The 26346-nt window shown below is 44.0% G+C and overlaps 1 protein-coding gene across 8 annotated transcripts in view; it reads left to right on the top strand.

Moving 5' to 3' along the window:
- The first annotated feature begins 7923 nt into the window (after positions 1-7923).
- DIP2C (DIP2 acetate--CoA ligase C (putative)) overlaps positions 7924-26346 on the top strand; it is a 1026208-nt gene continuing 1007785 nt past the window's right edge. For 7 of the 8 annotated variants that reach the window (XM_078663289.1, XM_078663292.1, XM_078663288.1 and 4 more), the window contains exon 1: positions 7924-8371. In XM_078663289.1, coding sequence (XP_078519415.1) covers positions 8275-8371 — 97 coding nt within the window. In that variant the 5' untranslated portion in view covers positions 7924-8274. The remainder of the gene's footprint in view (positions 8372-26346) is intronic. The other variant, XM_078663290.1, reaches the window with a different exon arrangement.

Raw genomic sequence — 26346 nt, 5'->3', positions numbered from 1 at the left:
CACTGAAATAAACACAAGTTACAGGGACGTTATAGTTAAGAATTAGAATTAAAACAACCTTACAAATTCACTACAAAAAACAAAGGTTATAGGAACGTTATAGGTTTTTTTTTTTTAAACATTTTATTAGAGCAAAGTGACACAGACCATAGTAATACAACAGACAAATTCTGATCAAAGCGTCCAAATATGCATATTCAAATCAGGTCCGGGAACATAAAAGTGACGCTAGGAAAGTAAACAGTTAGGTCGCATCATGGAGCAAAACCAATGTCACAGTAGTAAAATTTTCTGATAAGCAACTGAAATGCAAAGCAAACATAAACAATAGTCCAAAAACTCAAAAAAGGAAGAAGTAACAGATTGCGAGACCAACACATTAGTCCGTTCCGTATCACAATAGGAGGCATCACAGACAGTGACCACAGTTCATAACAGCCAGCATCGAATCATCCCACCCGGGAGGAACAGGAGTAAAAGCAGGAGGCCACAGAGCGCCAAAATGCCTGGGGAACCAAGAGTAGGGTAATGCAGCGAGACAAGGGACCTCCCAGCCCCGCGTCATAGGGAAGCAGCGTGCTGTGGCAGAAGCCCTAACTGATGGAGTGCAAAGTGCGCTCCCCGAGGCCTAGCCCACCCCAGTAGGTAAATTGGGGTGTAAGGACTGAGATGAAGCTTCCTCCGCCCTCCCCGCAATGTATTGGCGATATGGATCCCAGATGTCCGTGGGGCGGGAGGATGCCGGGAGTTGGTCAGAATATTCCACACTATTGACATTGCAATAAGCCACACTTCGCAGCCAAGCGGCAACCGTGGGAGCACGCCTCGAGCACCAGTGCAGTGCTACCTCTCTCTTGGCCAGAAGGAAGCAGATCGATGCCAATTTACGTATGTTGCGGGGAAAGTTGGACATGTAGCCCATCAGGGCAATCTCTGGTAAGACCGCTAATGGTAAGCCTATAATCGCACCCAGTGTGTCATGTATAGCAACCCAAAAGGCGTGCAGCTGTGGGCATGTCCAGGAAAGATGGGCAAAGTCCGCATACGGGGCGTTGCATTTAGGATAGGAACGTTATAGTTAGCTTCAGATTTTACGAGCACAAAACCATAGAAATGCAGCAGTTATAGTTATCTCAAGTTAATATAACTCTTGTTCTAAGGTAATGATATCTTGCGCCCCATCCATGCACAGTCTTCTCATTAATAATTTTACAGCAAATGTTGCAGTAATATTATCAATGATGTCATAGAAGATGTCATACGTGATGTAATATGTGGGCTAATTAGCAGTGCATGGCGGGGGCTCAATTATTTTTATCATACATTATTTGTTGCTGCTCCTCATTTTCCTTGGGTTCTGTCCTTCTGAACTTCCACCTGTCTTGTCCCTCTCCTATGCTTCCCTTTGCACCCTGTTTCCCTCTGCTATTCCCTGGTAGGTCCGGCCTTTGGCATGGGCGAATATTCAGGGGGACACAATCCGATTTAGGACTGTCCCTGCTCTCTGGTCTGTGAATATGGCATTCTGTCTATTGTTAAAAAACTAAATTCATCAGAGATGGCTGGCTGCTGAACTCTATCCAAACTGTTTTCCTTGTAGAGTTCTCCTTGTTCCACATCTGACCTGATGTCTGAGTTTATATTACTCATAGTTGTTTCTTGTCTCCCTCTGTTCTGTTCATTCATTCTTTGTTTTCTTAATCCACCAAAATGCCTTGCAAAGGTATAAATCTGCCGTCCTCATAGTCCATACAATCCTTGTCAAACTTCCTAGCTTTCTTTGTTTAGATGTCCTTCTCATATTTGTAAGTCTTTTGCTCATTTTCTTTTTTAAATTTATACACATATGTTGTGTTCCTTTCTTTGTAAATCTCCTTTTTCAACGCCTTTGATTCTGTCATTATCTTATATCGATCCAAATCAGCATATTTATGTTAGCTGTTGTGAACACTGCGGTATAAAGACCACTTTGGGCACGACTCCTAATGTCATGATCAAAGCTGTTGTACGGTCGAAACACGTTGATGGCAATCCACTGCATGTTATGAATTGAAAATAAAATGTACGATTGAGATTTAACGCTTTCAGAAGAGCCGCCCTTCTTGGATCGTAGAAAGGAGTCATCCCCCAACCAGTAGTGCGGCAGGAGGAGCGTTTGCAAAGTGGTGAGGAAAGGGTGCATAGCCAGCGACCATCTCTCAGCAATTCCACTGTTTGGGACTTACTGGAGGTAACACGAGGGCTTGTTGGCCTCCAAGGGCGCTCAGAATCCAAGGGGACTTTATCCCCCAACCAGTAGTGCGCCAGGACGCGTGTTTGCAGAGTGGTGGTATAAGAGGGCAGAGTCTCTGGTGACTTTTTTTTAGGGAAAGGGGGCCACGTGGCCCCCTTTCCCCAGGGCTGATTTTGGCCCTGGGGACCCCATTCCCCAGGGCCAGGCCTTTCTGTAATGGGGGACGGGGTCTGTGCATCCCCAATCGCTTCAGGGACCCCATCCCCGGGAAACAACCTTTTTATTTTTTTTAATATAGGTGAGGGGCCCACCTCCCCAGGTAGACTTGGGCCCCAGGGACCCCACCATTGAGGGCCCAACCTTTTTAACATGGAGGAGGGTGACCGTGCACCCCCCTCCAAGGGCTGGTTTCACCCCTGAGTGCCACATCCCCCAGGGACCAGTCTTTTTTGTGGGTGCCCTGGTCCCACAGATTATGTGATATATATATCACAAATGTATTATTTATTTATAAGATTTGAATCCATTGTTTGTAATTAAATATTAATGTAAAAAGATTTTACCTGTAATACTTATTAATGCACAACCATTTTTTTTTTGTTGTTTAGGTGGCAATTTTTTTTTTTAACTTAAACTTCAGAAAATAATGTTAATGTATTACATTTCCATTAATTAAAGATTTAGTTAAAATGAAGTTAATAGTTCAACAGCATTTTTTTAATTGTGTTCTACATTTAAAATAAATATTTAAAAAGTCATTTACATTAACATTTAATATAAAAAGTGTTCAATGTTTATTCTTGAGTCAATTTGCTTTTAATTTTTCTTGTACTTTACCATGCAGACATCTCTGCACTGACTTCTGAGTCTCCGTAAGGTAAAGTATATGGAACATTAAAAAAATATAAATGTATTTGAAAATTCGTGAAATAAATCTAGAATGGCAATATCTGCCATCAAAATTATTTTTCTGAAGTTTAAGTTAAAACATAAATTCACAACTAAAGAAATGTTTTATTATGCGTGTATAATTAATAAAAGTGATGTAATAATTCAGTTATATCTTAATATAAATAATTGTTCATTACGTTTTTTTACTTCAAAATAAGGTATTTAAATATGTTAAAATTAAATAATAAATATGTATCATGTTATTATTTTTTCACATTAAATTATATTTGAATATTTTATATGAGTTAATTTAATCTAACATTATTTCCTGAGTTTTTTTTTAATTCCCTCACTCCATTATTGTGTATGGGAGGGTGCAGTAGTATCAGTGGATGGCCATGTGTGGTGTTTGAATTACTAATGATTTTTTTAGAAGCAAATTACACTGATTTTGTCAATAAGCAAAAAGTAGCAAAATTACTGAAATGTGTGAATTACTCAAAAATGTAATTTAACTTTCTGAATCGGCCCCTTTATCTGCTGTCAACCATTCTTACATTAACTCACACACTCAATTACTTATTCATTCATTGAGCCATGTAGCATGTCTCCAATATCGATCCAACCATTCAATGATTGGAGATGGTTTTATAATGAAAAATGCATTGTAAAATGCAGCATTTATATTTTTATTTAGAGTGTTTTATAAAGCGCGAACATGACCCAAGGGTATCAGAGCGCTGGACATATGGTTGATAAACAAGAACAGATACATCAAAAGAAACAAATTCAAGTAAGCTATGGTATGTTGTCACAGAGATAGTATTAAATGTCCATCATGCACTTATTAGGCCACGGGATAAAATCTCCAGGGTGGTTTTCTGGGTCGGTTCAGACTCTGATTCAGATCAAGGTTCCTGGGGAGCAAGCATTGAGTGGGGTTGTCCTCGGAGGGCTCTCTGGTATTGATAATACTGTCACTGTGGTGCCCAATGAGTTCAGAGGATGAGCTAACTTAGAAGATTATGAGAGGCATTTATTCATTAGGCTATGTTTACCTCTTTTTTTTTAAGTGGGTCAATGAGTTTTATTGCACCTTGGTGGGAAAGGAGCTCCAAATCCTTGGTGCAGTTCCGAAAAAGGAGAGTCAATCAATCATTCAATCATAGCATTTGTATAGCGCCCTACTCCCCCGGAGGGGTCTCAAGGTGCTGGGGGGCGGGGGGCTGCTACTGCTCGAAGAGCCAGGTCTTGAGTTGCTTCCTGAAGGAAAGGTGGTCCCGGGTCAGCTGGAGGTGGATGGGGAGGGAGTTCCATGTCTTGGATGCCAGGTAGGAGAAGGATCTTCCTCCGGTGGTGGCTCTGCGGATGCGTGGAACTGCGGCGAGGGCGAGGCTGGTGGAGCGTAGCTGGCGGGTGGGAGTGTAGAAGGTCAGGTGGTTGTTGAGGTACTTGGGTCCCAGGTCGTGGAGAGCCTTGTGTGCGTGGGTAAATGTAAATGTACAGGAATTTATATAGCGCAAATCACCGAGCGGTTTCTAAGCGCTTGCTTAGGGAACCCGTCCTGGTATTCCCCTGTGAGATAACCCCGGCAGGGTATCCGCAAGGTGAAAGCCAGGCATCCCGCCGCGAGGGGCCGTTGTGGAGATTAAGCAAGCTATTGCCCAGAGTCGCAGAGTGTGAACCCGTGAATCGAGTAGGCACCGGAGCGAGAATTGTCGAGTCCATGGACATTTTAGCACTCAAGACCCCGCCGAGCCGGGAATTGAACCCTGGTCCCGGGCTGACTTCTGCTTCCAGGTCTGCCTCCTCTAACCAGTGAGCCACACTTCTTGGGTGAGGAGTCTGAACGTGATCCTCTTGCTGACGGGGAGCCAGTGCAGGTCTCTCAGGTGTCCGGAGATGTGGCTGTGTCGGGGGATGTCCAGGATGAGTTGTGCGGAGGCGTTCTGGATGCGTTGGAGTCTTTTCTGAAGTTTGGCTGTGGTTCCGGCGTAGAGGGTGTTTCCGTAGTCCAGTCGGCTGGTGACGAGTGCCTGGGTGACCGTCTTCCTGGTTTCGGTGGGCATCCACCAGAAGATCTTTCGGAGCATACGCAGGGTGTTGAAGCACGATGACGAGACGGCGTTGACATGTCTGTTCATCGAGAGGGAGGAGTCCAGGATGAAGCCCAGGTTGCGTGCGTGGTCCGTTGGCTTGGGAGCGGTGCCCAAAGCAGGGGGCCACCAGGAGTCGTCCCAGGCGGAGGGCGATGATCCCAGGATGAGGACTTCCGTCTTGTCCGAGTTCAGTTTCAGGCGGCTGTTCTTCATCCACTCGGCGACGTCTTTCATCCCTTCGTGTAGGCTGGTTCTGGCGGTGGCGGTGTTTTGTTTTCTGAATCTCAGGGATAGAAGTCTGAGAAAATGTGAGCTTCTGAGGGAGCGGCTGCCTCCTGAGATTCAAATCTTTTCTGCCAGGTACTCGGTTGGTTAAAATGTAAGGCTTTTTGTGTGAGGCAAGCAGTTTTCAGTTGAGCTCTGGCCTCGAGAGGGAGCCAGTTTAGATGCCTAAGTGACGGGCTAATGGGATCCAGGCGTCTAATGCCTGTCTGGCTGCTGCATTGAGAGTCACTCTGAGTGGAGCTGTACTCGCCTTGGTGAGTCCTGAAAGGGTCGCAGATCCGTATTCTAGTCTGGAGACCACTAATGACTGTACTGCTTGTTTGAAGTCTGAGGAAGGCAGGAATGGTTTCACTTTCTTCAATAGTTTGAGTTGGAATGATGTTCTGCAAGTGGTTGCACTGATATACGCTAGCATGTTCATATTCTTGTCCAGTGTTATTTTGAGGGATTTAGCGGAATCAATAAGGATAGGTTTTCAGTTGAAAGGGTCTAGGTAATTGTATTGTATTATATTGTAATTGCATTTCTATAGTTAGTGCCCCTGATGAGGTGTCAATGTGCTTTTTTGGTGAGTAGCACGCTACTCCGGAACCCATAAAGGATGAGTGTAATTGAGCCAATCCTGGATGTGTGAGAAGCTGTTATGTTATGTTATAACAATTTATATTGCATACTATTACCCGTAGGTGTCTAGGCGCATTGTGGACCATATATTGCAGAGAGGGATTCGTTTTTTAAAAAGCCAGGTTTTAAGATGTTTCCTGAATTCAAGCAAGGATGTGATCTTCCTAAGATCAAGAGGAAGAGTGTTCCATAGCCTGATGGTGCTGTGCCTAAAGTTCCTTCCCCTCCAGTTCATGGTTTTAACTCTCGGTGAGCATTAAGAAGGCCTTAGCTGAGCGTAGAGGCCTACTGGGTGTATACCAATTAAAAGCATGATGAAGAAACTGTGGGCGCTCTCCATGAAGAGCCTTATGAGGGGAGAAAAGTAGGAATTCTGCTTTCAGCTTGAGGTCGTTTTGAGATAGCCAGGACCGAGTTTATACTAGAGTGTTATTTAGTTGGATGGCATATTCTATGGAGGATATCTTAAAGTATAGTTGTGTGTCGTTTGCATACATGTGGTATGCAACATTTGATTGTTTGAGGATTTTCGTTAGTGGCTCCACATAGAAAGAGTGTGGGGGAGATCGTTGACCCTTGTGGTACTCCGCATCTCACTGGTGAGGTATCTGAGAAGGACTTGCCTAGTTTGATTTGTTGCGAGCGGTTCTGAAGGAAGGATGTGAATCAGGTGAGCACTTTCCCAGACAGTCCCATTCTGTTTTGTAGCAAATAGGTTGTTGTGATTGACCGTGTCAAACAATGAGAGGTCTGGGCAGTGCCTAATTTGAGCCGGTAATTTTGGTGCTCGGCACCAGCACTTAATTGTCAACACCGGTGCTTGTAACAACCTACCACAAGGTGGCGCTGTCTGGTCAATTTATAGATGACCACAACAACAGTTAATTATTAATTCAATATACATTATAAATGACTATTATCTGCCATCCAAGTCATTCTTATAGCTTTTTGGGGCGTGAGATATTTGTGATTGTCACACTTGTAGAGTGTGATGGTTAGTAATTGTTCTGGTACTGTCATTGGCAGCACTGGCAGGGACAATGTGTGGTGTAAGCTGCATTGGCCTCCTTATGAGAACCCTGGCACTTAATATTGTACAAATTAAGACCTGGGTCAAGGATGATGAGTAAGCAGGAATTGTTGGTGTCTAGCATCTTAAGGGTATCGTCCATGAAGGGAACTATGGCTGATTCAGTGTTGTGACCTAGTCTAAATCCTGATTGAAGTTTGTAAAGTAGATTGAATTGGTCAATGTGCTGACTAAGTTGGTTATGCATACATTTTTCCAACAATTTGGCCAGAAAGGGGTTATTCAGCACTTAGTAAATGTTGCTCAGGATTGTAGAGTCTGCTCCTACATTTTTTCAAGAGGGGTTTCACTTGCACATCTTCAGATATTTGACATTTTAAAAAAAAAATATTTGGGGAAGACACTTCTAGCCCAACCGACTTGGCAGTGGAGGTGCTTACTCCCTATATTATGAGAGTTGGTCTGAGAACATTTGCTAGGGTTGCTTTTAGTGCCTAGTCCAGTCTGGTGCCCAAGGCGTTATTTCTTCTAAATCTACACTGGGTCTCGCAGACTTAGGGTGGTCCTCGCAGATGCACACACCTGCAGCATCTCCGGTGCTGTTGTAATGTGCAGAGCAGGTTGATCGTGGGAATGCTGCTGGTAGACTCATCCCTCAGCCCCTAGCAGTCCGCGGCCTGAGCCCCCTCCTCCGGCAGCGTCCGGCGCTGGCCTCTAGGTGGCGCTGCGCGGCGGGGTCACGTGACCCTCGCGCGCAGACAGCAGCAGCGGGCGCTTCCAGCAGCCGGGACGACTGAGCGTGTGGAAGAAGCGGCGCGAGCTCTCCCAGCCCCGAGCGCCGCGAACCAAAGAGGAGGGTGCACCGCCGGCGGCTGGAGCGGAGCGAGCCGGGCCCGGGAGCGGGGCGCGCGGCCATGGCGGGGCTGGAGTGAGGACGAGCCCCCGGGGGCGGCGGAGAGAGCGGCGGACGGGAAATCAGTGCATCCCCTGCTCGGTGCGCGCAGCGCGGCTCTCGCCTCGGCCCCCGCCCTCCTCCTCCGCCCCATGCAGAGCTGAGCGGCCGCCGAACAAAGAGGAGGAGCGGAGGCCGGCCACCGGGGCCCCCCGCAGGCATGGCGGACCGGAGCCTGGACAGCACGGGCGCCGCCGTGTCCCTGCCGCTGGAGGTGCGGGCCCGCCTGGCCGAGCTGGAGCTGGAGCTGTCCGAAGGTAAGGGTCCCCCCGCCGCCCCCCCTGCGCCTCTCCATCCCTGGGCATCGAAGAGGGAGGGGGGCTCCCGCTGACAGCTCGTGGAGGACGGGGCCTGGGAGCAGAGCTCGCCCCTGCTGCAGCGAGGCATGATGTGTGTGCAAGGGCCTTCATCCGTGCACTGGCAGCCCTGCAGTGCTCACTGGAGGTGCATGGCTGCCACTCTTCCCACTGAGGAGGCATAGCGTCTCCACCGTGCACTGCCTGTGCAATTGTATGTTGTCCCTGTCCTCCCCTTCCAATGAGATGCAGGGTATGGTCCATGCCACTGCATGCACTGCCGCCCTTTCTTTGCACGGGGATGCGGGGTGTGTTAGTGGTACTCGCTGTCAAGCCTTGTCTGAGCAGACAAGGGTGTCTGTCTCTCACTCCTTTCATCAGCAGTGGTGCATTTGTGGTGCTCGGTGTTACAAGATTTGCTGTGATTTCAACCTCACTGTGTGTCTGTGTGTGCAGTGTTTAGAGGTTACTGCTTCCCACCATACAGTACGGCCTTTAGCTGGGGATGTTAGAACCACAACCACTGAGGCGGTTTCTATCCTCAACTGTGTATGGACCGTGCAAGTTTGTGGGGTACTTGTCGCCCCTTGGCTAGCCGTTTTGGTTATTGAGGGTATTTCGGCGCTCTCTTCGTGTGGGCCCTAATGCTAATCCTTTCCAGTTCGTATTGCTACGTATGTTATTCGTTTTGGGGATTCTCTTTCTTGCACCGAGACCTTTAGGTTATAGAATATTCCGCCTTCCGTTGGCTGATTGTACTGTAATTGCAGTTTTATAGCGCTTATTGCCCTTGATGAGGCCTTAAAGCGCTTATTATACTTAATCCGCCACTCACATACAGTGCTGGCTGTGCATAATATACAGTTGTTAGTGCTCCTTCTTGTATTATGCCTTTTTCATGGGTAGGATATTTCTTCCCCTTTACATACTCCACAGGGTGCTGGTTGTGGCTGTTTTCGCCCTCTTCTGTTTACCCTCTGTGTGTGTAAATTACTCATTAGGGGGCTTGAGTGGTCCTGCTTCCCACTGTGTCTTTTTAAGGCTATAGGACATACCTGCAAATATCCCCTCTCCAATCTATAGGGTAATAAATATTCACAGACTATGCAAATTAGCTAGTTTTGCGCCTTCATCACCTGCCTCACTGGGATGAATCTCCAAATACCCCTTCTGTGTGGCTCTTTCGGTTCCCCCTGACACAAAGCTGGGCCTTACATTGTTGCCATCCCTACATCCCTACTCCTGTCAGCTGTTCGCCGCTCCCTGTTTCTTTTTGTGTCTGCTGTCTGTGGGAGGTGTGTGCACGTAGTTCATCCATGGCTGCTTCACTTGCCCGTGTCTGCAAGGATGAACGTGTGTTCTTGGGACCTTCATTTCAGATTTTAGCATGTGTTTTATTAATGTAGTCCCTTTATTTGGAAATATTATTGGGACATTTTGAGATCAGTGTCTTTTTATGAGAGAATCGGGTTACCCTGTCGCATGTCGGGTTTATTCAGGTTTGCTTCGCGATTCTGTGTTTTGTATTCATTGTCGTTACGAGCTAGTGCTGTGAAAAACATCCGCTCTCTTGTAGTTCTGTTCCTCATGTCATTGTTTTAATTGAGATATGCACTCTTATTTCACTCTGGGGCAGACACCCACCAGAATCAAACGTCCCAATAGCCCTAGACAAGCCGCTGGGGGGAAAAAAAACACAGGGCAGGCCTTGGCGCTTCAGTGTATTAATCTTTTTTTGTAACGGTTTTCGGAGGGCTGGCGGCCAGAAGTTACAATCCGCTCCTGCCAATTTCCTTAGCTGCGGGAGGAGGCGGTCCGCTGGTGACATTGTCTTCTCCCCTTTAACACTTTGAGGGAGCGGTGGGTGGGTGGCTGGGAGGCGGGCACGCAGCCTCTGTCTTCATTCACCAGCTGTCTAGCGCTCAGCACAGACTGTACCAACTGTGACCCGGAGAGGGGTGGCACGGAAAGCAATCTGTGCATGCATCATAGACCAGGAGTCCCCAACCTTTTCGCTAACAAGAGCTACTTATGTTCAATAAAAACCATCCAGATCGTATGCACGATTACTAACTGTGATAACGTAGGTGCAGCATTGCAAGCAGTAATGTAAAAAAATAAATATTTGCGAATCTGGAATGCCTCTGCAAGGATAATACATAACACCCACAGCTACAATGACCCTGGACCTAACACTTGTAATAATATTCCCAGTGCTGCGTGATTTATGATTCAAATATCCGCTTTCAATATATTTTTGATATTATGGGATCTGAAAATACACACTTGAATGTACACCTTTCAATTTTGGTATACATATACTAATTCAACAAAGCAAAAGCTTCTAGTTTAGTAGGCTGGATCGCGCATAGGAGAGCTACTTGCAGTAGCTGGAGAGCTACTTGTTGGGAGAAGCCTGTCGTAGGCTCTCGAGGGCGGTGAAAACATGACCATGGAGGGCACATCAGGCATTCATTACTTTTATTGAGCGTCTGTGCTTCAAAAAATGCCTGTTCAATTCAGCGCTTATTTGCCTGTTAGTTTTTAGCGCTATATAAACGATGCCAGTAATAACAGAACAGTGGTGTTTACGGTGGCATTAGAGGCAATATGTGTCTTCATCATTGGCTCTTGGACCTTTAAAACCGGACTGCACCAAGTCAGGAGACAGGAGTAGGCGACTACCTATGCCTTCGTTCACAGGCTGTCTTGCCTCATACTTCAGTAGGCCGCTAAGTGGGATGTGTGCGTACCTTCATCAGGGGTGACCTCAAGAACGGACTGTGTGAAGAAGACTGGTAAACTGGGAAGAGAAGGCAATATCGGTGTTCGTTAACTGAGAAGAATCACGCACAAGAGACCAATGGCGTGTTGGTGGCAGAGCTGGCCGTCTTTGTATTCATGGGTAGACTGTCTTGGCCCAAACGCATCCTTCCAATTGAACTGTGGTTTATAGGGAGAGCAGTGCAGTGCAGTGAAATCCTACGCTAGGGCATCACAAGCACAGATTGTATCAAAAGGACTTTCCTGTACGGTGGATAGAGGAGATGGCAATTCCCACCTGCATTCATGGCCTTATTATTCTCAAGAGTCCTAAGGAAAGTCCCTACTAAGATGTATGGTCGGGCTAAATTTAGGAAGCTATCTGTACGTTGAAGCCTGCTTTCTTGCTGTTGAATGGTGACTATTTAGAAAATCTGTATTAGAGTTTCAATGTGTCACAATATGCCTGGGGCACTTCTTGCCTTCATGTTGGTCCTTCAGACATTAGAAACAACCTCAACTGAGAATTGTTGTCTTCAGTGTGCAGACGGGCTATTAGGAGGAAATGTGGTTACTTCATGAGCTTCCAGATCTTAAGTAAAGAGTGTACCAGGAGGAGGAGTCTGACGTGTAGGGTCAGAGCAGGTGGTTCTAAGCTTTATCATGAGTTGTGATTCATTTGAGCTGGTAGGTGCAGGTGGGACCCACCGGCACTCACTTGTGATGCCTGGCACTTATTTTTCCTTGTCAAACTTTGACCCTGAGCAAGAGAGAAGAAACAGAATATCGGGAGTGAAGGAAGAAGGGAAAGACAGACAAACGGTGACAAAGAAAGAAAAGAGGGACTTCCAAGGGTGAGCTAAGAGGGCTGGGAGTGTTTGGCGAAGCATTGAATGGAGTCGAGACTACACAGCCCTGCTATTCGGCACACTGACATTAATTGAATATAACTTTGGACCCTGGCATTTTTTTTTGTTTTTTTTGTTAAATGAAGCTCTCTAATCATGGGACTGTACAGAAATGATACTGGGGAATAGGCAGGGAGTGTCTGCCTTAATGAGACCTCGAGCCCAACATATACTGTACTTGGAATTCCAACAGCCCATCCTTTGTGGCGGGCCCGCCTGCCCTCGTTATGGGGTGTGGGCCCATCAAGCATGTTACAGACTAAACCAAGCGGGATGGAAGTGCAAGGTGAAGCTGAGCCGGTCATCTCTCGTGAGAAGACGCTTACTGGCTTAAAACGAATCATGTGTTAGGCAAAGATAGAGGTGGGAAGTACAGGTCTTGATTAGCATAGTGGCATGGAAGCCACACCTGCATTTAACTTAAGCCACTCCAGAAACACGGGCAGTAATGGATTAAGTAGACACATGCAAGGTCCCTTTCTCTCGCTTAAGTGAATTGTTGCAAAACCATATGCTCACTCCACACCGCACTGTTTATGTCAGGATCACTTTCACACATAGGACCCCAACAAACTCCACATCGGCAAACCCACAACCACGACAAGCTCTACACCAAACTGCTATAAGGGCAAAACATAACACACCACACACGAACCATGGGTGTATTTCAATTGTTTTGCCTGTTGGCAGATGTGATCAGTTTGGCAGAAATGCAGGCTTATGCTTGAGGGTGCATGGCAGAGGGGGTTGCTTCTAGCTCAGCCTGCCCGTGCAGCTTAAGTTGCACCAGCATGAGGGCAGCCAGCACGGTGTGGCCTGCAGGGTAGTAAGGTAAGCATTCCCCAGTCATTGTTACCCGGGCACAGCAGAGTCGCCCCAGAGACCTTGGTGTGATAAAGGCAGGTCAGCCATGTATGGTCATTCAGGCACAGCTGGCTTGTATGCCAGGGAGCCTGGCAGCGCAGAGTCGGTACACTGTAAGAGCGGGCAGCCGCAGCAGGCAGGCCCTGAGCGCAGCGAAGAATGTGCCAGGGCTGCAGGCTCCTGAATATGCAATGCGATGACTAATGCACAGCTAGGACTGCTATATATAGAAGAAGCCGCCTCGGATATTGGGTGTTACAGTGCGCAAATACCATTTTTAATATGCTGAATTCCCAACGGGAGCTTTGTACGGTGATTTTATCATATGGTTGAAGGTTAACTCTTTATGCTGCTTTTCTGAAAGTAAAACATTTGTTTTCTCTGCATTCTACTGGGGGTGGTGTTTTCTTACTTGAAAGCAGCACCGCCTCCCTTGAAAAGGTTGCACAGTGATGCTTTATTTTTTATTTTTCCTGTGCTGGTTTTGAAAGGTTTTTAAAAAGTGTTCATCAGCCCCAGAGATGCATGCCCCCGATTAGTGGGGTTTGAAGCTCCATTTTGATCCTACTTTTCACATTTAAGGCACATTTTGGCAAAAGGTACAGAGGACAGATCAGTGTTTCAAAACAGGTGAGGTGTTGCAGATGGAGCTGGCTGGGAAACCTTAACAAGTTTCTTCTGTTTGGCTTTGGAGATGCTGTGTGATTCAGAGCCAATAGGCTTCGTCTTTTTGCCTTTAAATATGCTGAGGAGTCAGAAGGTTTAAAGATGCTGTGGGATTAGGAACCCAGTAGGCTTCTTCTGGTTTGGCTTTAAGATGCTGTGGGATTTGGGACCCCATAAGCCTTTTCTGTTTGGCTTTAAGGATGATGTGAGGTAAGAAGTTTTAATTATGTACCATTCGGTGCCCCAGAGGTGTTTTCTGTTTGGCTTTAAAGATGCTGTAGGGTAAGTAGGTTTAAAGATGGAGTGGGATTAGGAACCCAGTAAGCTTCTTCTGGCTTGGCTTTAAGATGCTGTGGTGTTAGCTGTGAAGATGCTGTGGGATTCTGGACCCTATAAGCCTTTTCTATTTGGCTTTAAAGACGCTGTGAGGTAAGAAGTTATAAATATGTACAATTCGGTGGTCCAGAGGAGTTTTCTCTTTGGCTTTAAAGATGCTGTGGCGTTAGAGGCTTTAAAGATGCTATTGGATTTGGGACCAAATAGGCTTCTTCTGGTTTGGCTTTAATGATGCAGTGGGGTTAGGGCCGTTTAAGATTCTGGGTGATTTGGGCCAATAGGAGTTTTCTTTTGGGAGTTAAAGAATCTATGGGATTCGGGTCCCCATAGACTTCTGTTTGACTTTAAAGATGCAGTGGGGTTAGAGGATTTAAAGATGCGGGTAGATTACGGACCCAATAGGCTTATTGTGTGTGGGTTTAAAGATGCTGTGAGTTTACAGACCCAACAGGCTTATCCTGTTTGGTTTTAGAGATGCTGTGGGATTAGTCAAAATAACCATGCTCCACGGTCTTCTATTTGACTTTAGAGATGTTGTGGGGTTAGTGACTAAACAGTCATCTGCTTGGCTTCAGCAAGGCTTTCAAGAGAGACTCTCAAAAAGCTTCTTATGTTTAGCATGGAAGAAAACGCTGCTTGGCTTGTTAGATACACTTGGCCGTGGAAAAGACTTTATCTGATCAGAAGGCAAAGAGGTCTCTAGCAGCACATACTTTATTGGGTTCAGAGATGTTTATTATCCCCCCCATTGGAGTTAGACCCCATGCTTTTTTGTTTACTTTATTGTTTGTCTTGCAACCCTTTGCGGCCTTACTGTTTGTTGATAATATGCTGCTGATATGATTCAAGAAAATAAGGCAATCTATTCTAATACTTCTCTTGGTTTCGTGATTGATTTATAGGGAACATGCACAATTAAATACTTTTGGAAAAAGAAAACAGCAGTGCCACATGCCATCAGCCAAAAGGTTATTTGAAGGGGTGAGATAACCCTTGGAAAACCTTCTGTGAGAATGTAGGACATTATTTCCTCGATTTTCATGGTTCATTTTTGTGTCTTTTTCGTATAAACATGATTTTGATGCCATTTCTAGTGGACTTGTACTGTTTACTACGTACATCTTCGGGTAGGCACAATGGTAGTGCATTTTAGATAATCTAAGTAAATTCAGCACCGCATCGTACCAGAATTAGGAAGTCGGGCAAAATACTCTTTGGAACTTGTGTTTCTCTGAGTACTTTCAAGGCATGAACCTGCCTGTAAAGCTTCACAGAGCCGTGCAAGGGGAGGGGTAGGATACAGGACAGGGGTGTTTTGTAGGACGTGGAGATAATGGTATCAGTTATCCTGTACCATACATCCAGGGTTGATGTAGTCACTTGCAGGCTTGGTGTTCTTTGATGTGCTCTTCAATTTCTTCGTGGAGTGTAGGAGAGCTGGAGCTTGCCGGCTGTGTCCAGTTGGAATTCCAGATACTGGGGGTGGAGAAGGGAAAGTCATGCCTTTATTAAAGAAGTTTTGTTTAGCGATTGTCAGGTAATTATATTATATACTTAACCTGATAATCACACATTTGGCACTTAAATGTAATGCTGCAAGCTATAGGGTAACTAGCAGAAGTGGTTACATATAAAATGACACAGAGCAATGCCTTCTACAAGGGTGGGAGGTGGTGTGAAGTTCAAATTCTTAACACGCCTCTTAGAATTCAAGTTCCTATAAAAAAGAAGCCTTGACCCTGATGGTGGATTGATGGTACAGACTCAATTGGCCATGATCAAGTGCTCTTGTGTTTTTTGATGCACTTTGCCATAAGCTGAATGGGAAAGTTGTGTTTTTAGGCCTCTTTACTATCAAGGAAAATCTGCCACCAGTATCTTGTGCCTAGATGGGGTGACCAGAAGCCTTAGGGCGGTCAATAGCAGATGCCTTGATGAATGGTAGGTCTGGAAGACCTTAATTAGGTCGTATCAGGTTGCATTTTAACAGGGGTTTGGGGAATATGCAAAGGGTGTTGAATTATTTTCTCTTTTACCCGGAACCAGTAGAGTATCCTGAGGGAAGGTCTAATTTGACTGTAGTGTCTTAGGCCACACTTAACCCCTATGGATGTTTATTTGCAGTTTTGTGTATGTCTTGTAAGAGAGCTCTGTGTATAAGCTGCTGTGCTAGTCGGAGCAAGGTGCCACTATAGCAAGAACTACAACAGTTTTGTAGGTCTGACTTGACAGCGTAGTTGTCTACAGACATTGTGATCAACGTAAAAAGGGCTTTAAGAAGCACTACCAGGTAAAGGGCTTTGGCTCCACCCATATGTTGGAAGCCAGGAGTACATGTTTGAATGGGCAGAAGTTGAGTGCATGCGCTCCATGCAGCTATGGTCATTTATCCAACAGCCTGAGCTTCTTGGGCTTTCAGAGGCACACACATGACCTTGTAATGCTATTACAGTGTCTTAAGATAACTAGATTATCTACAGTGTTTGTTTTTCTCTGGCAGTAACACAGTTGGGAGGAGGACAGTCATTAGCGTTATACTTCACAGTTATGTTTAGTGTTTGAGAGTTCAGGGTTGTGGATTTGTAGGTCTGACTTGACAGAGCAACTGTCTTCTGACCTTATATGTTCAACAAAAAAGAGCTTTCTGAGTCCTGCTGAGAGAGGGGCTTAGGGTCCATCCACATGTTGGTTCTCCTGAATACAGGATTTAATTGGCTGAAATTATGTGCTTGAACTAAAAAGACTGCTTGTATTGCATGTTTTGGCTTGTGCCAACGTTTATACTGAATACAGCAGTAGTTGAGTTGGTTATGGAGGCAAGCCAATGATCGTAGCTATAAGCCCGATCTGTTTATTGTCAAATATTAAGATAAAGGCACTAGGCCTGACATTTTTATTGTGAAAACATATGTTAAAGCCACTAGGCATTTAGGTGTGGATTGTTATTACTCTATACTAAAGCCTACAGATATCTTTTTGCATGGAATCTCACAAATTACAGTAGTAGGCAATGTTTGTGGTGTTGGTCACCCAGTGTAATAAACCATGGATATAGAAGGCTAGCTCTTCAAGAATCCTTGTTAGTGCGTCTTAGGAGAGATATTATTTTGCTTAGCTAACTGTAATTTTATGCTCATTTCTAATTTTGACTTGTGTATCTGAGGTTTCCCTGTGGAAAAGCTTAAACTTTAGGCTTAAGTTGTTTACAAGCTACATGTCTATTTGATGCACTGGAATCATTATGTCTTAAGCCATAGGGCTGCTTATTGTAAATCTTTATGGCCAAAGCAGTTGGTCTAGCTGATTAATAGTGGAAAGCGTATGTTGAAGCCAGGAAGCCTTTAGCAGTTGTTTATCACATTGTGTAACACACTATAGGCAGGTATTTTGTTACATGTAATTATACAGAATACCCTAGTAGTAATGGGTTTTGACTCTGGCCACCTTCTCTGACAAACCCTGGGGGGTTTCACTGTGATGATTCTAGTTTGGCCCTGTTGAGAGCATTTGCATATTGTTTTGCAAGCTGCGTTTCTTGACATGAGTGGTTCCCAAACTGTTTCAACTCGCGGCTCCCTTGACCTACTGGCCTTGGCCCCCCATTATGTTACTTTTTTCTGGGTTGTAAGCCTGGCTTTGGGAGTAATACAATTTTTCTCACTGAAAAAAATATTATGAAGGTATTCTAATAATAAATGTAACAAAATAAAAATTTAATAGTTGTTTAATAAAAAAACCTTTAATTGGTTAAGTCAGAAACAATACTCTTCAGCACTATGGTCTGCATATGGAACATTGTAAAACTATTTTTTTGTTTAAAAAAAAAAAAAAAATGCCCATAGGGGCTCACTCCTGAGAATCAAATGGTTGGAGAGATGGGTGGGGCAACTAAATAAATAATTCTCATTCGCACCTTTTGCGAGATTGCAAAGGGAGCCGTTCTACAGGTAATTTTAGTTGTTAAGGAGCGACTTTTGATAAATAAGAGTGCTGCTCCACAAATCTTATTAGACTCTAGTCCACTTTACTAAGGTTTTGGTGTTCTATATATATATATATATATATATATATATATATTTACTATTTCTCTCATTTCACTTCTTGTGTTGACGTCAAGTATGTTTATTAGTTCTCACTCTTAAGGCATCTTACAATTTGAGAGCTCTGCTTCTGTTGAGTTGGTATTGCAAACGTGACAGACTGGATCAACAAACGCACTCGAGGGTTAAACTAAACAGGGTGACAAGGAGCTACATATTTAGTGAAAGAACTAAGGCTGCGGTCCACGCAGGCTACATAAACAGCAACTCTTAAACACGGTTGCGAATATTCACAAAAAAATGCACAAGACTGCTGTCAACAAAACTAACCTTAACCACTTCCCTGCTGCCGTCGGCTGTTGGCCGTCGCGAGCACTACCTCGCTGGTGCTGCGAACGTCCAACGCGGCCCTGCCCATTTTGCGGAAGTGCCGCATTGCTGCGAAATCGCGGCCGCGACAAAGGGGTTAAATGGCAGACTTTAGAGGTCGGGGGAAAAATACGATCGACTACAAAGTGTTTTGGAGAGGAATGAAAAAGCATACACTTCAACCAACTTAAGGTTTCAAAAATGGCGGTACAGATTGCCAGAGAATGACCAGTGGAATTACAGAGGCATCTGTACAATGCGAAAAATCTTTGTACAGAGTTGTTGAGGGTCAGACAAATTGTACAAACAACATGTAGACAAACATTAGATAAAGGTAAACAACCTTTACTGCGCGGATGAAACTGCGCATACCATTGTTACAACGCGTACCATTAGTACGCAAGTTGTTACGTCGCAAGCGTGGTTACTACGCATGCAAAGTAATGCTATGCTTTCTAAGGAAACGATCCACGTCGTTGTAAGGAAACTGAGGTTGTTTCCTCACAATGACGTGCACCGCCCATCAGAGACGACATGAGGAAGGTTCCAGGAGGAGAGAGGAACCAGGAGGAGAGTGAGGTAAGGGGGATGTAGTGTGTTTTTGTAGAGTAGGGTTAGTGCTGGGAGTAGTGTTAAGGGTCAGGGTAGTGTTGTGTTTTTGTAGTATAGGGGGTCGTGCTGGGAGTAGTGTTAGGGTTCAGGGTAGTGTTGTGTTTTTGTAGTGTATTGGGTCGTGCTGGGAGTAGTGTTAGGGTTCAGGGTAGTGTTGTGTTTTCGTAGTGTAGGGGGTCGTGCTGGGAGTAGTGTATTAGGGTTCAGGGTAGTGTTGTGTTTTTGTAGTGTAAGGGGTCGTGCTGGGAGTAGTGTTAGGGTACAGGGTAGTGTTGTGTTTTTGTAGTGTAGGGGTTGTGCTGGGGTAGTGAGTTAGGGTTTAGGGTAGAGTAGGGGTCGTGCTGGGAGTAGTGTTAGGGTTCAGGATAGTGTTGTGTTTTTGTAGTGTATCGGTCGTGCTGGTAGTAGTGTATTAGGGTTCAGGGTAGTGTTTTGTTTAAGTAGCGTTTGAGTGTAGGGTGCGGAATGGTGGAAGGGGAGGGTCGTGCAGGGGGTAGTGAACTAGGGTTTAGAGTAGTGGTGTGGTGCTTGAGTAGTGTAGGGTAGTGTTTAAGGGTTTAGGGTAGTGTCGGGGGTCGTGCAGGGTAGTGTAAGATTATAGGGATGGGGTAAGGGGTAAGGATGTGTAGGGGGTGTACCATACATGGTTTAAAAAATTCCGGGACTACAAGGACCAGGATGCCTTGGGACAATTGACCCGCCCATCTGGGGGCGTAAATAGGCTTTCTTGGACTGAGACCGGAGCACGTATTCATAACCACGACTGCCTCTGAAGAAGAGGAAAGATCCTCGAAATGCGTCAGGCTGGCCGTGTGCATGGCTGTCTGATTGAAACTTCCTGCTGCTTCTCGCTTATACCCTGGAATAAAGGTTTGCCACCTTGGTCTTGTGTTCGAGTGCGCTCAATCGGGGGGGGGGGGAGCTTGGCAAAAGGAGTATATGTATGTATGTGTATATATATATATATATATATATATATATATATATATTTTATGTGCTTTCAATAGTAACAAAACATCAACACACCATTCGTTGTTCCATGCAGGAAACCTGCAGCAGCGATTCATAACAAAAATTTATATTTCTCCCGCCCCTCCAAAGACCCCTTGAGACCATAATAAGCCCCACACCCTGGCATGTTTCTCTTTGGCAACCTCTTGTGATGTAAATGGGTCATCGGGTTTCTTCAACTTTGCATAATAGTCCATCCCCACACTCAAGGATTTATAATTTTATGACAGTATGGTGGATGGTTGTCTTGTGGAAAGCTTACCCCCTCAGTACAGTGATCTTGAGTTAGTTATGGTGACAAGCCAGGGATACGGCTTGAAAGTGTATAATGAAAAGGTACGATAAAGGCAATGGGCCTTACATATTGATTGTGAAAGCTATATGTAAATGTCAGTAGGCATTTAAATAGTGGATTGTTGTTTTGTCGGTCGGATATGAATATACCTTAAAGAAATGAAAAGACCAAATGTGTCTGAGGAAAGTCTCTCCATGTACAAAGTTTTGACTGATTTTATATATCTTGTAAAGTACCATAAAACGATTTCTGCATTCTTATAAGGTATTACAGTCACAATTAACAGGTTCGGGTATCTGATAAGGGCACAGATGGCTCTCGACCTCGGGCAGAGTTAGTGTGGGCCAGTGTGTATGTGCCAGATGTCCGGCATGAGGAACGGGTAATCACTATATGTGGTGTGCATGTCGTATCCTGATTGTCTGAGTGTTTTTATCTGCATGGGGCATCTAGCTTTGAGGCATGGCTGGGGAATGCAAGCCTTTGGCCTAACTTGTTTTATTGGGGCCAACTGTTGCGGACCTGTTTCTGGTGCAACTATCTATCTGTGGAATGGATCAAGGTATTTCCAGGGCATGCCTTTATCTTTGGGTTAAGAGAGGCCCCACTTGTGACCTGTTATTTCAAAAGCTTGGGGGTGGGTCCCAGGGCCTGTCTGACCATGTGTCTCTTACTCCGACAGCAATCTGCGAGTTCATTGGAACTCCTAAAAATAGTATGGCAGTCACTGGTGTCCTTTTTAATCGACATTCTCAATAGCTTGTGTACAGTTGTCATTGCATATATTGGTATTGTTTTGACCAATATTCACATAGTTATGCATTCCCATGTCATGACATATATTGGCCTCGCTTTTACTGGTAACAACATTGTCGTTTCTACATGGATTATGGCATACATTGACATTGCTACTGCAAGTATCATCACTGTAGTGCAGGCATAGATATTAACATTACATTTATGAGCATTGACATTTTCATATGGTCACACGGTTATGGCATACTTTGGCATTGCATTTATTGGTATTGCCGTTGTGGAGCCTGTTCACATCATGGTACTCATTGACATCCTGTTTACCCATTTCAGCACTTTCTATGGATTAATGCCTACAGATAGGTGTGTTGTCCCATGAAATATCAAAGATAACCTTTTATAGGGAAGACTTTTGGTGTTGGTTACTGCCTCTGACAGACCATAGGGTGGGACGATTTGTGCTGTAATAATTCTTACTACAATGTTGTCTTGGCTAACTTCCAGGATCTTGTAATAAAGAAAATCATTAAATACTACTTACATCTATATATAGAAATCTATATCTCCATATAGGTACATACAGGGCCTTTGAGTCAGCTTTGTTCTGCCATTGGTCTGTCTGACTGTCATTTCAACTTTACTGTGTACAAAAAAGCAGAATGGGAGGAAAAAAGATTTAAGCAGATCCTTCCTGAAGACAAATAATATACACAAGTGCTAAGGTCTAGCAGGAATAGGAACTGCATGTGCTCTTCTCTTGATTCAAGGAGGTATCCAAAGATCTAATCACTCACAGTTCATGGTAACACACTTCATCATTTATTTTTCTTAATTTATCTGGATTCCTACTTCTATCCTGTCAAGATTTATCAGGAACTCTTCCCAGGACTGGGTGAGTCCAGCACGATGGAATTCACTTTCCTTAATGTGGAGAGGACACCAATGATAAAGCATGCAAAGATAAACTGTGGATGAGGTGACTTCCAGTATCTTTGGATACCTTCATGTTCACGAGGATATCACAGGCAAGTCCCCTTCCTGCTAGACCTTGACGTTTATTGTGTATATTATTTACACTCTGCTTCCAACCATGTCATAGCACGGCATTGGGTACTGGTTTAGTCCACATCAGTTCTCAGCCCTCTTGCCCTGTGATTAACGGAATTTTCTGATCACACATGTAAATCCATCTGAATAAGATTGCATTTCAGTGTAGGGGCTTGGTTGACCAGTCCTTTTAGTTTTCAATTTTCTCCTTTTAGGTTTCCCATTTCATTTCTTTGCTTGTCCTCTTTTTATTTTAATATTTCTCAAGAGGATACTACAGCTTGCCAAGAAGTGCTAACAGCTGGCCTGCTGCCACTCATTTTATCTGCAGTGCGCCTCGTCCCTTGTGGCCACTCCCTTTAAACCAGGAGACCATTATGGAATGCTGCTGTTCATAGTGTTTTTTTATTTTACCATTTCAAAATAGTCCACACATTGCTTTTAAATGTGGCGCCATGCTGGAACTTTAAAACAACAATAGATTATTTATAATGCCTTTAAAAAACTGGCACCTGCTAAGTTTCGTTATTGCAAACATGTGCCGCGGTGTTTAGATGCAGCATGCTTTCTTTTTTTCTATTTGTGTTCTTTTAATTTGTCGTTCATATGTTGTAGAGTTTGCGTGTTTTATTGCGGCTGTGTCGAAGGCTGAATGCAAGAATGAGTTGGTGGATGGATGAGTGGTTGAATGAGTGCAAAGTTGAGTGACAGGCTGAATGTGTAATAGTGCCTGAATGTATCAATGACCCAAAAGGCACTTTTATTCAGAAGCCAGGCCTATTGGAATGGCCAGTGCTTGTTCAAAGAGGCAGCAGTGTATACTCCATAACAATTTCAAGCAACAAAACACGCTTTGGTGACTGTTTTCAATTCAGGGCAGAAGGAGAGGTTGTCCTTAAACAAGATGCCTAGGTAACATACTTTTGGACAGTTTGATAGGGCGCATCCTGGAATCTTGTTAGGAAAAAAAGAAGGCGATGTGTGCACGATCCTAATGTCCACCTTCTTGCTAGTCATGCTGAGCCAATTTTGTTGCATCTAATTTTGTGTTTCCTTCAGACCTTTTATATACTGATAGCGATCTCCTGACCCCCTCCTCCAGTTGGATTGAGACCTTTGTGTCATTTAGTGACTGCCTCCCTAAAAGCCTTGAGGCGGATCTAAGCTGAATTGTTAACCTTAATTGCTTCTTTTCCCTGCACAAACGCTGAAACTGTGTATTGGTTTAGTTATTTTTTTTATTATACACGTAATTACATTTTAAAAATAATATTAGATAAAGTTTCATTTTTGGGATAACTTGTATTTAAAATCTTTATTTTGTTGTTGCTGATATTGTCCATGTTGAAGTTTAAGGTGCACCTCTGTTTCTCAATATTTTATTAGTTGCACTTTACAGCTAAAGGTGTGTGTACTTGATTAAAATGAGTTTACAGTGGCATATTTACACATAAATATAAACTCTATATACAAGACCTGTTTGATGTGCTTACGTAATGGAGTCAACCAAATAAACCTGGGTACAGAATAGTCCGCAAGATATTTAGCCACTGAAAAGCTAGAGTTGGCAGTAAGAGAGCTGTTTAAATAACATCATACAAAGAATCCAACAAGAAAATGATAGTGGGCCTTGATAGTGATATAGACTCTATATCTGTGGTGATGTCTGGTAAAGCAAAGTTCTGTGTCTCAATGGTTACATGAAATCTCACATATTTATTGAGCTTAGGGCTCTTAAACCTGCCATGTGGTCTTCACACATGCTGCATTGAAACAGAATAACACCTTGAATTGACCTGCACACCTAAAAGTGAATTGGTCCTGAAATATCGCTTCCTGTGAATTGAGGTATTGGGCAAAAGCTGTTGCATCTAAAAATAATATTTGCAATGTAGAAGTTGAGGAGGAGATATGCTCTAATCCTCTGCAATCCATCCTTCAAATGCAACTGCAATCCAGAGTCAAATAAGATTCATTTTCTGGTGCCCCGTCTTCCTCTTCAATTATGGATATACAAATGCAAATATGCATGTAGGAGACGTCTTATCTAACAGCAGGAACATAATCAAAACACTGAAGTTCACACATTTCCTCCTATTTCAGGATGACTGTGTTGTGTGAGTAGGTGCGGACCGTGTTGGATCCGAAGTAGGGGTTGGAAAAAAGTGTCTTTCCTTTGGAACTCTATTACCAATCCCTTCTAATGATAGCGCTGTATCTCTGTTTTCTGTCCATTGCCATACATCCTTTTTCTTCAGGCCTATTTTCTCTTTCTTAGTGCGCATCTTATAGTTGATTTCATGATTTAATCTTTACTTTGATCACTTTCCTCCTCTCTCTTGCTCCATCCCTGCTTCAGGATCTTTCACCTTGACATTCACCGTAGTCTCATAGCCTGCCTGTTTATTCCCCACAGACAGACTTAAAAACCACTCATTGTATTTCTATGGCGCAAGACCTGAAATGGCACAACACCTGAATATCCTTCATGTGTCCATGTGAACACGTAAAGCCTTCAGTTTCCTAAAGTCATCCCTTCCTACTTTGAGCTAAATCAGATAATCTTATTTCACCTACAGAAAGGCTGATTCTCTTTCATTGTAATTAAAGTCCTTAACTTTTTACAGTTTGCTCTAGATGTCATAGAAAATGTAGATTATTAAAAGATGGGTAACCGTGAGGGAACCACATTATATTCATGAGTGCACTATAGGTTCTATATGCAGATTGGTGAAGTTAAGGAATGGAGTCTATCTCTCTAAATGATGCTAGAGAGAATACTTCTAAATTCCCCAGACAACATTCTCTCCATCCACATTGCATTCAAGTATGTCATTCACTCCTGTTTTATTTGTTACTTCGTTTGTTTCTCTAATTTACCTTGTATCCATTTCTAAACTCAATCCTGGATGAACATGTTGGCTTGGGCTTTCCTACCTCAGCTTTTCTTGGCTTTGAGGCAGTGCAGCACACCCTGTCCGGTTTAGTAATGGTAATTTCATTGTCTTTTTGAGTGACATCAACAATTGTGGATGGGTGTGGTGGCAGTCAACTCAATGAAAATGAGGCAGCTACTCGGAAGTGACGAGTCAGTAGAGCCGTAATAAGTAAGCTGTGAAGTGGGTGAGCGAAGACTGGGAGAGGACAGTACTTGTGGTTGGGGCAAAGTTCTGCTGTGAAAGTAATAGCAAAATGCTTGGTGAAGAGGGTGGTCTTGTGAGGGCTCTGCTCTGAAGGAGCATGACCAGCAAAGTGTCACTTTACCGTGGACAGTAGGGATCTTGAAAAAGAGGCAACGTTTTACAGAAATTGATGATGAAAAAGACTAAAGGTGCAACACCTTATAGAAAATATATATTTTTTTATTTTGGTTTTGAAAGTCATGACAAAAGGAGCACAAACAGGTGCCGAATATAAACAAGAAAACAAAGCAGAAGGGCATAGGTACATTTGGTGTTTTCACTTTAGTCAATAATAACAATGCAAGAGAAATTGAAGAATCAATAGCGTGTTGATAGACATAATAATTCAGGCTACATGGGTTAGAGGTTTTGGATTGAGGGCACATCATTCTGGATATTCAGCTCATAATAATTGATACAGCTACCCCATATGTTGTGGAATTTATCTGGGCCTGCTCTTATATGTAGCTCTTTCTGCTGCCATGTAGAAGTCCATTCTCGTTTTCTATTCCAGCATAGTTGGTATGTCAGTGCCCCCCCCTCCCACCCCCTAGTGTTTGGGCAGATCCCTCTTTGCTAGCACCAGGCCCAAGTTGCACAATACTAATTTCATTTGTGGGAGGGCCAGATCATTGAGTATGCCTAGAAAGACATATTTGGGGTCTTCAGGTAATGTTGTCCCCAATCGTTTACTCGGTTCTAGGAGCACTTTTTGCCAGAATGAAAGTATGACAGAGCAGGTCCAGAGTGTGTGAAAAGATTCTCCCTGCTGTCCCCTGCATCTCAGACATTCTGATGAGTCAGCTCTTCCTATTTTGTGTAGACATGCCCTATCATAGTAAATCAGGTGGAGGAGTACACACTGGATAAGTCTCAGCCTGGATTAGTCTCAGCCTGGATTTAATTGCTACTTCCCTTGGGAACATTAGTGCAGCCTCCCAGTCCAGGTTGTCCATTCCCCCATCTCGCTCTCCCATTTACTTTTACTTTTTTTAATATGTCGGGCATACTATTATTAATGGTTTTATTCACGGAGGAAACTGCCTTCTCTGTTATTTTCCCCCATCCAGAGCCTACCTTCTAGGGGTAG

This window comes from Lissotriton helveticus, chromosome 10 (assembly GCF_964261635.1).
Source record: "Lissotriton helveticus chromosome 10, aLisHel1.1, whole genome shotgun sequence".
NCBI classification, from domain to species: Eukaryota; Metazoa; Chordata; class Amphibia; order Caudata; family Salamandridae; genus Lissotriton; species Lissotriton helveticus.
Note: the sequence above shows the minus strand (reverse complement) of the source record. Positions and strands in the feature narration are given on the sequence as shown.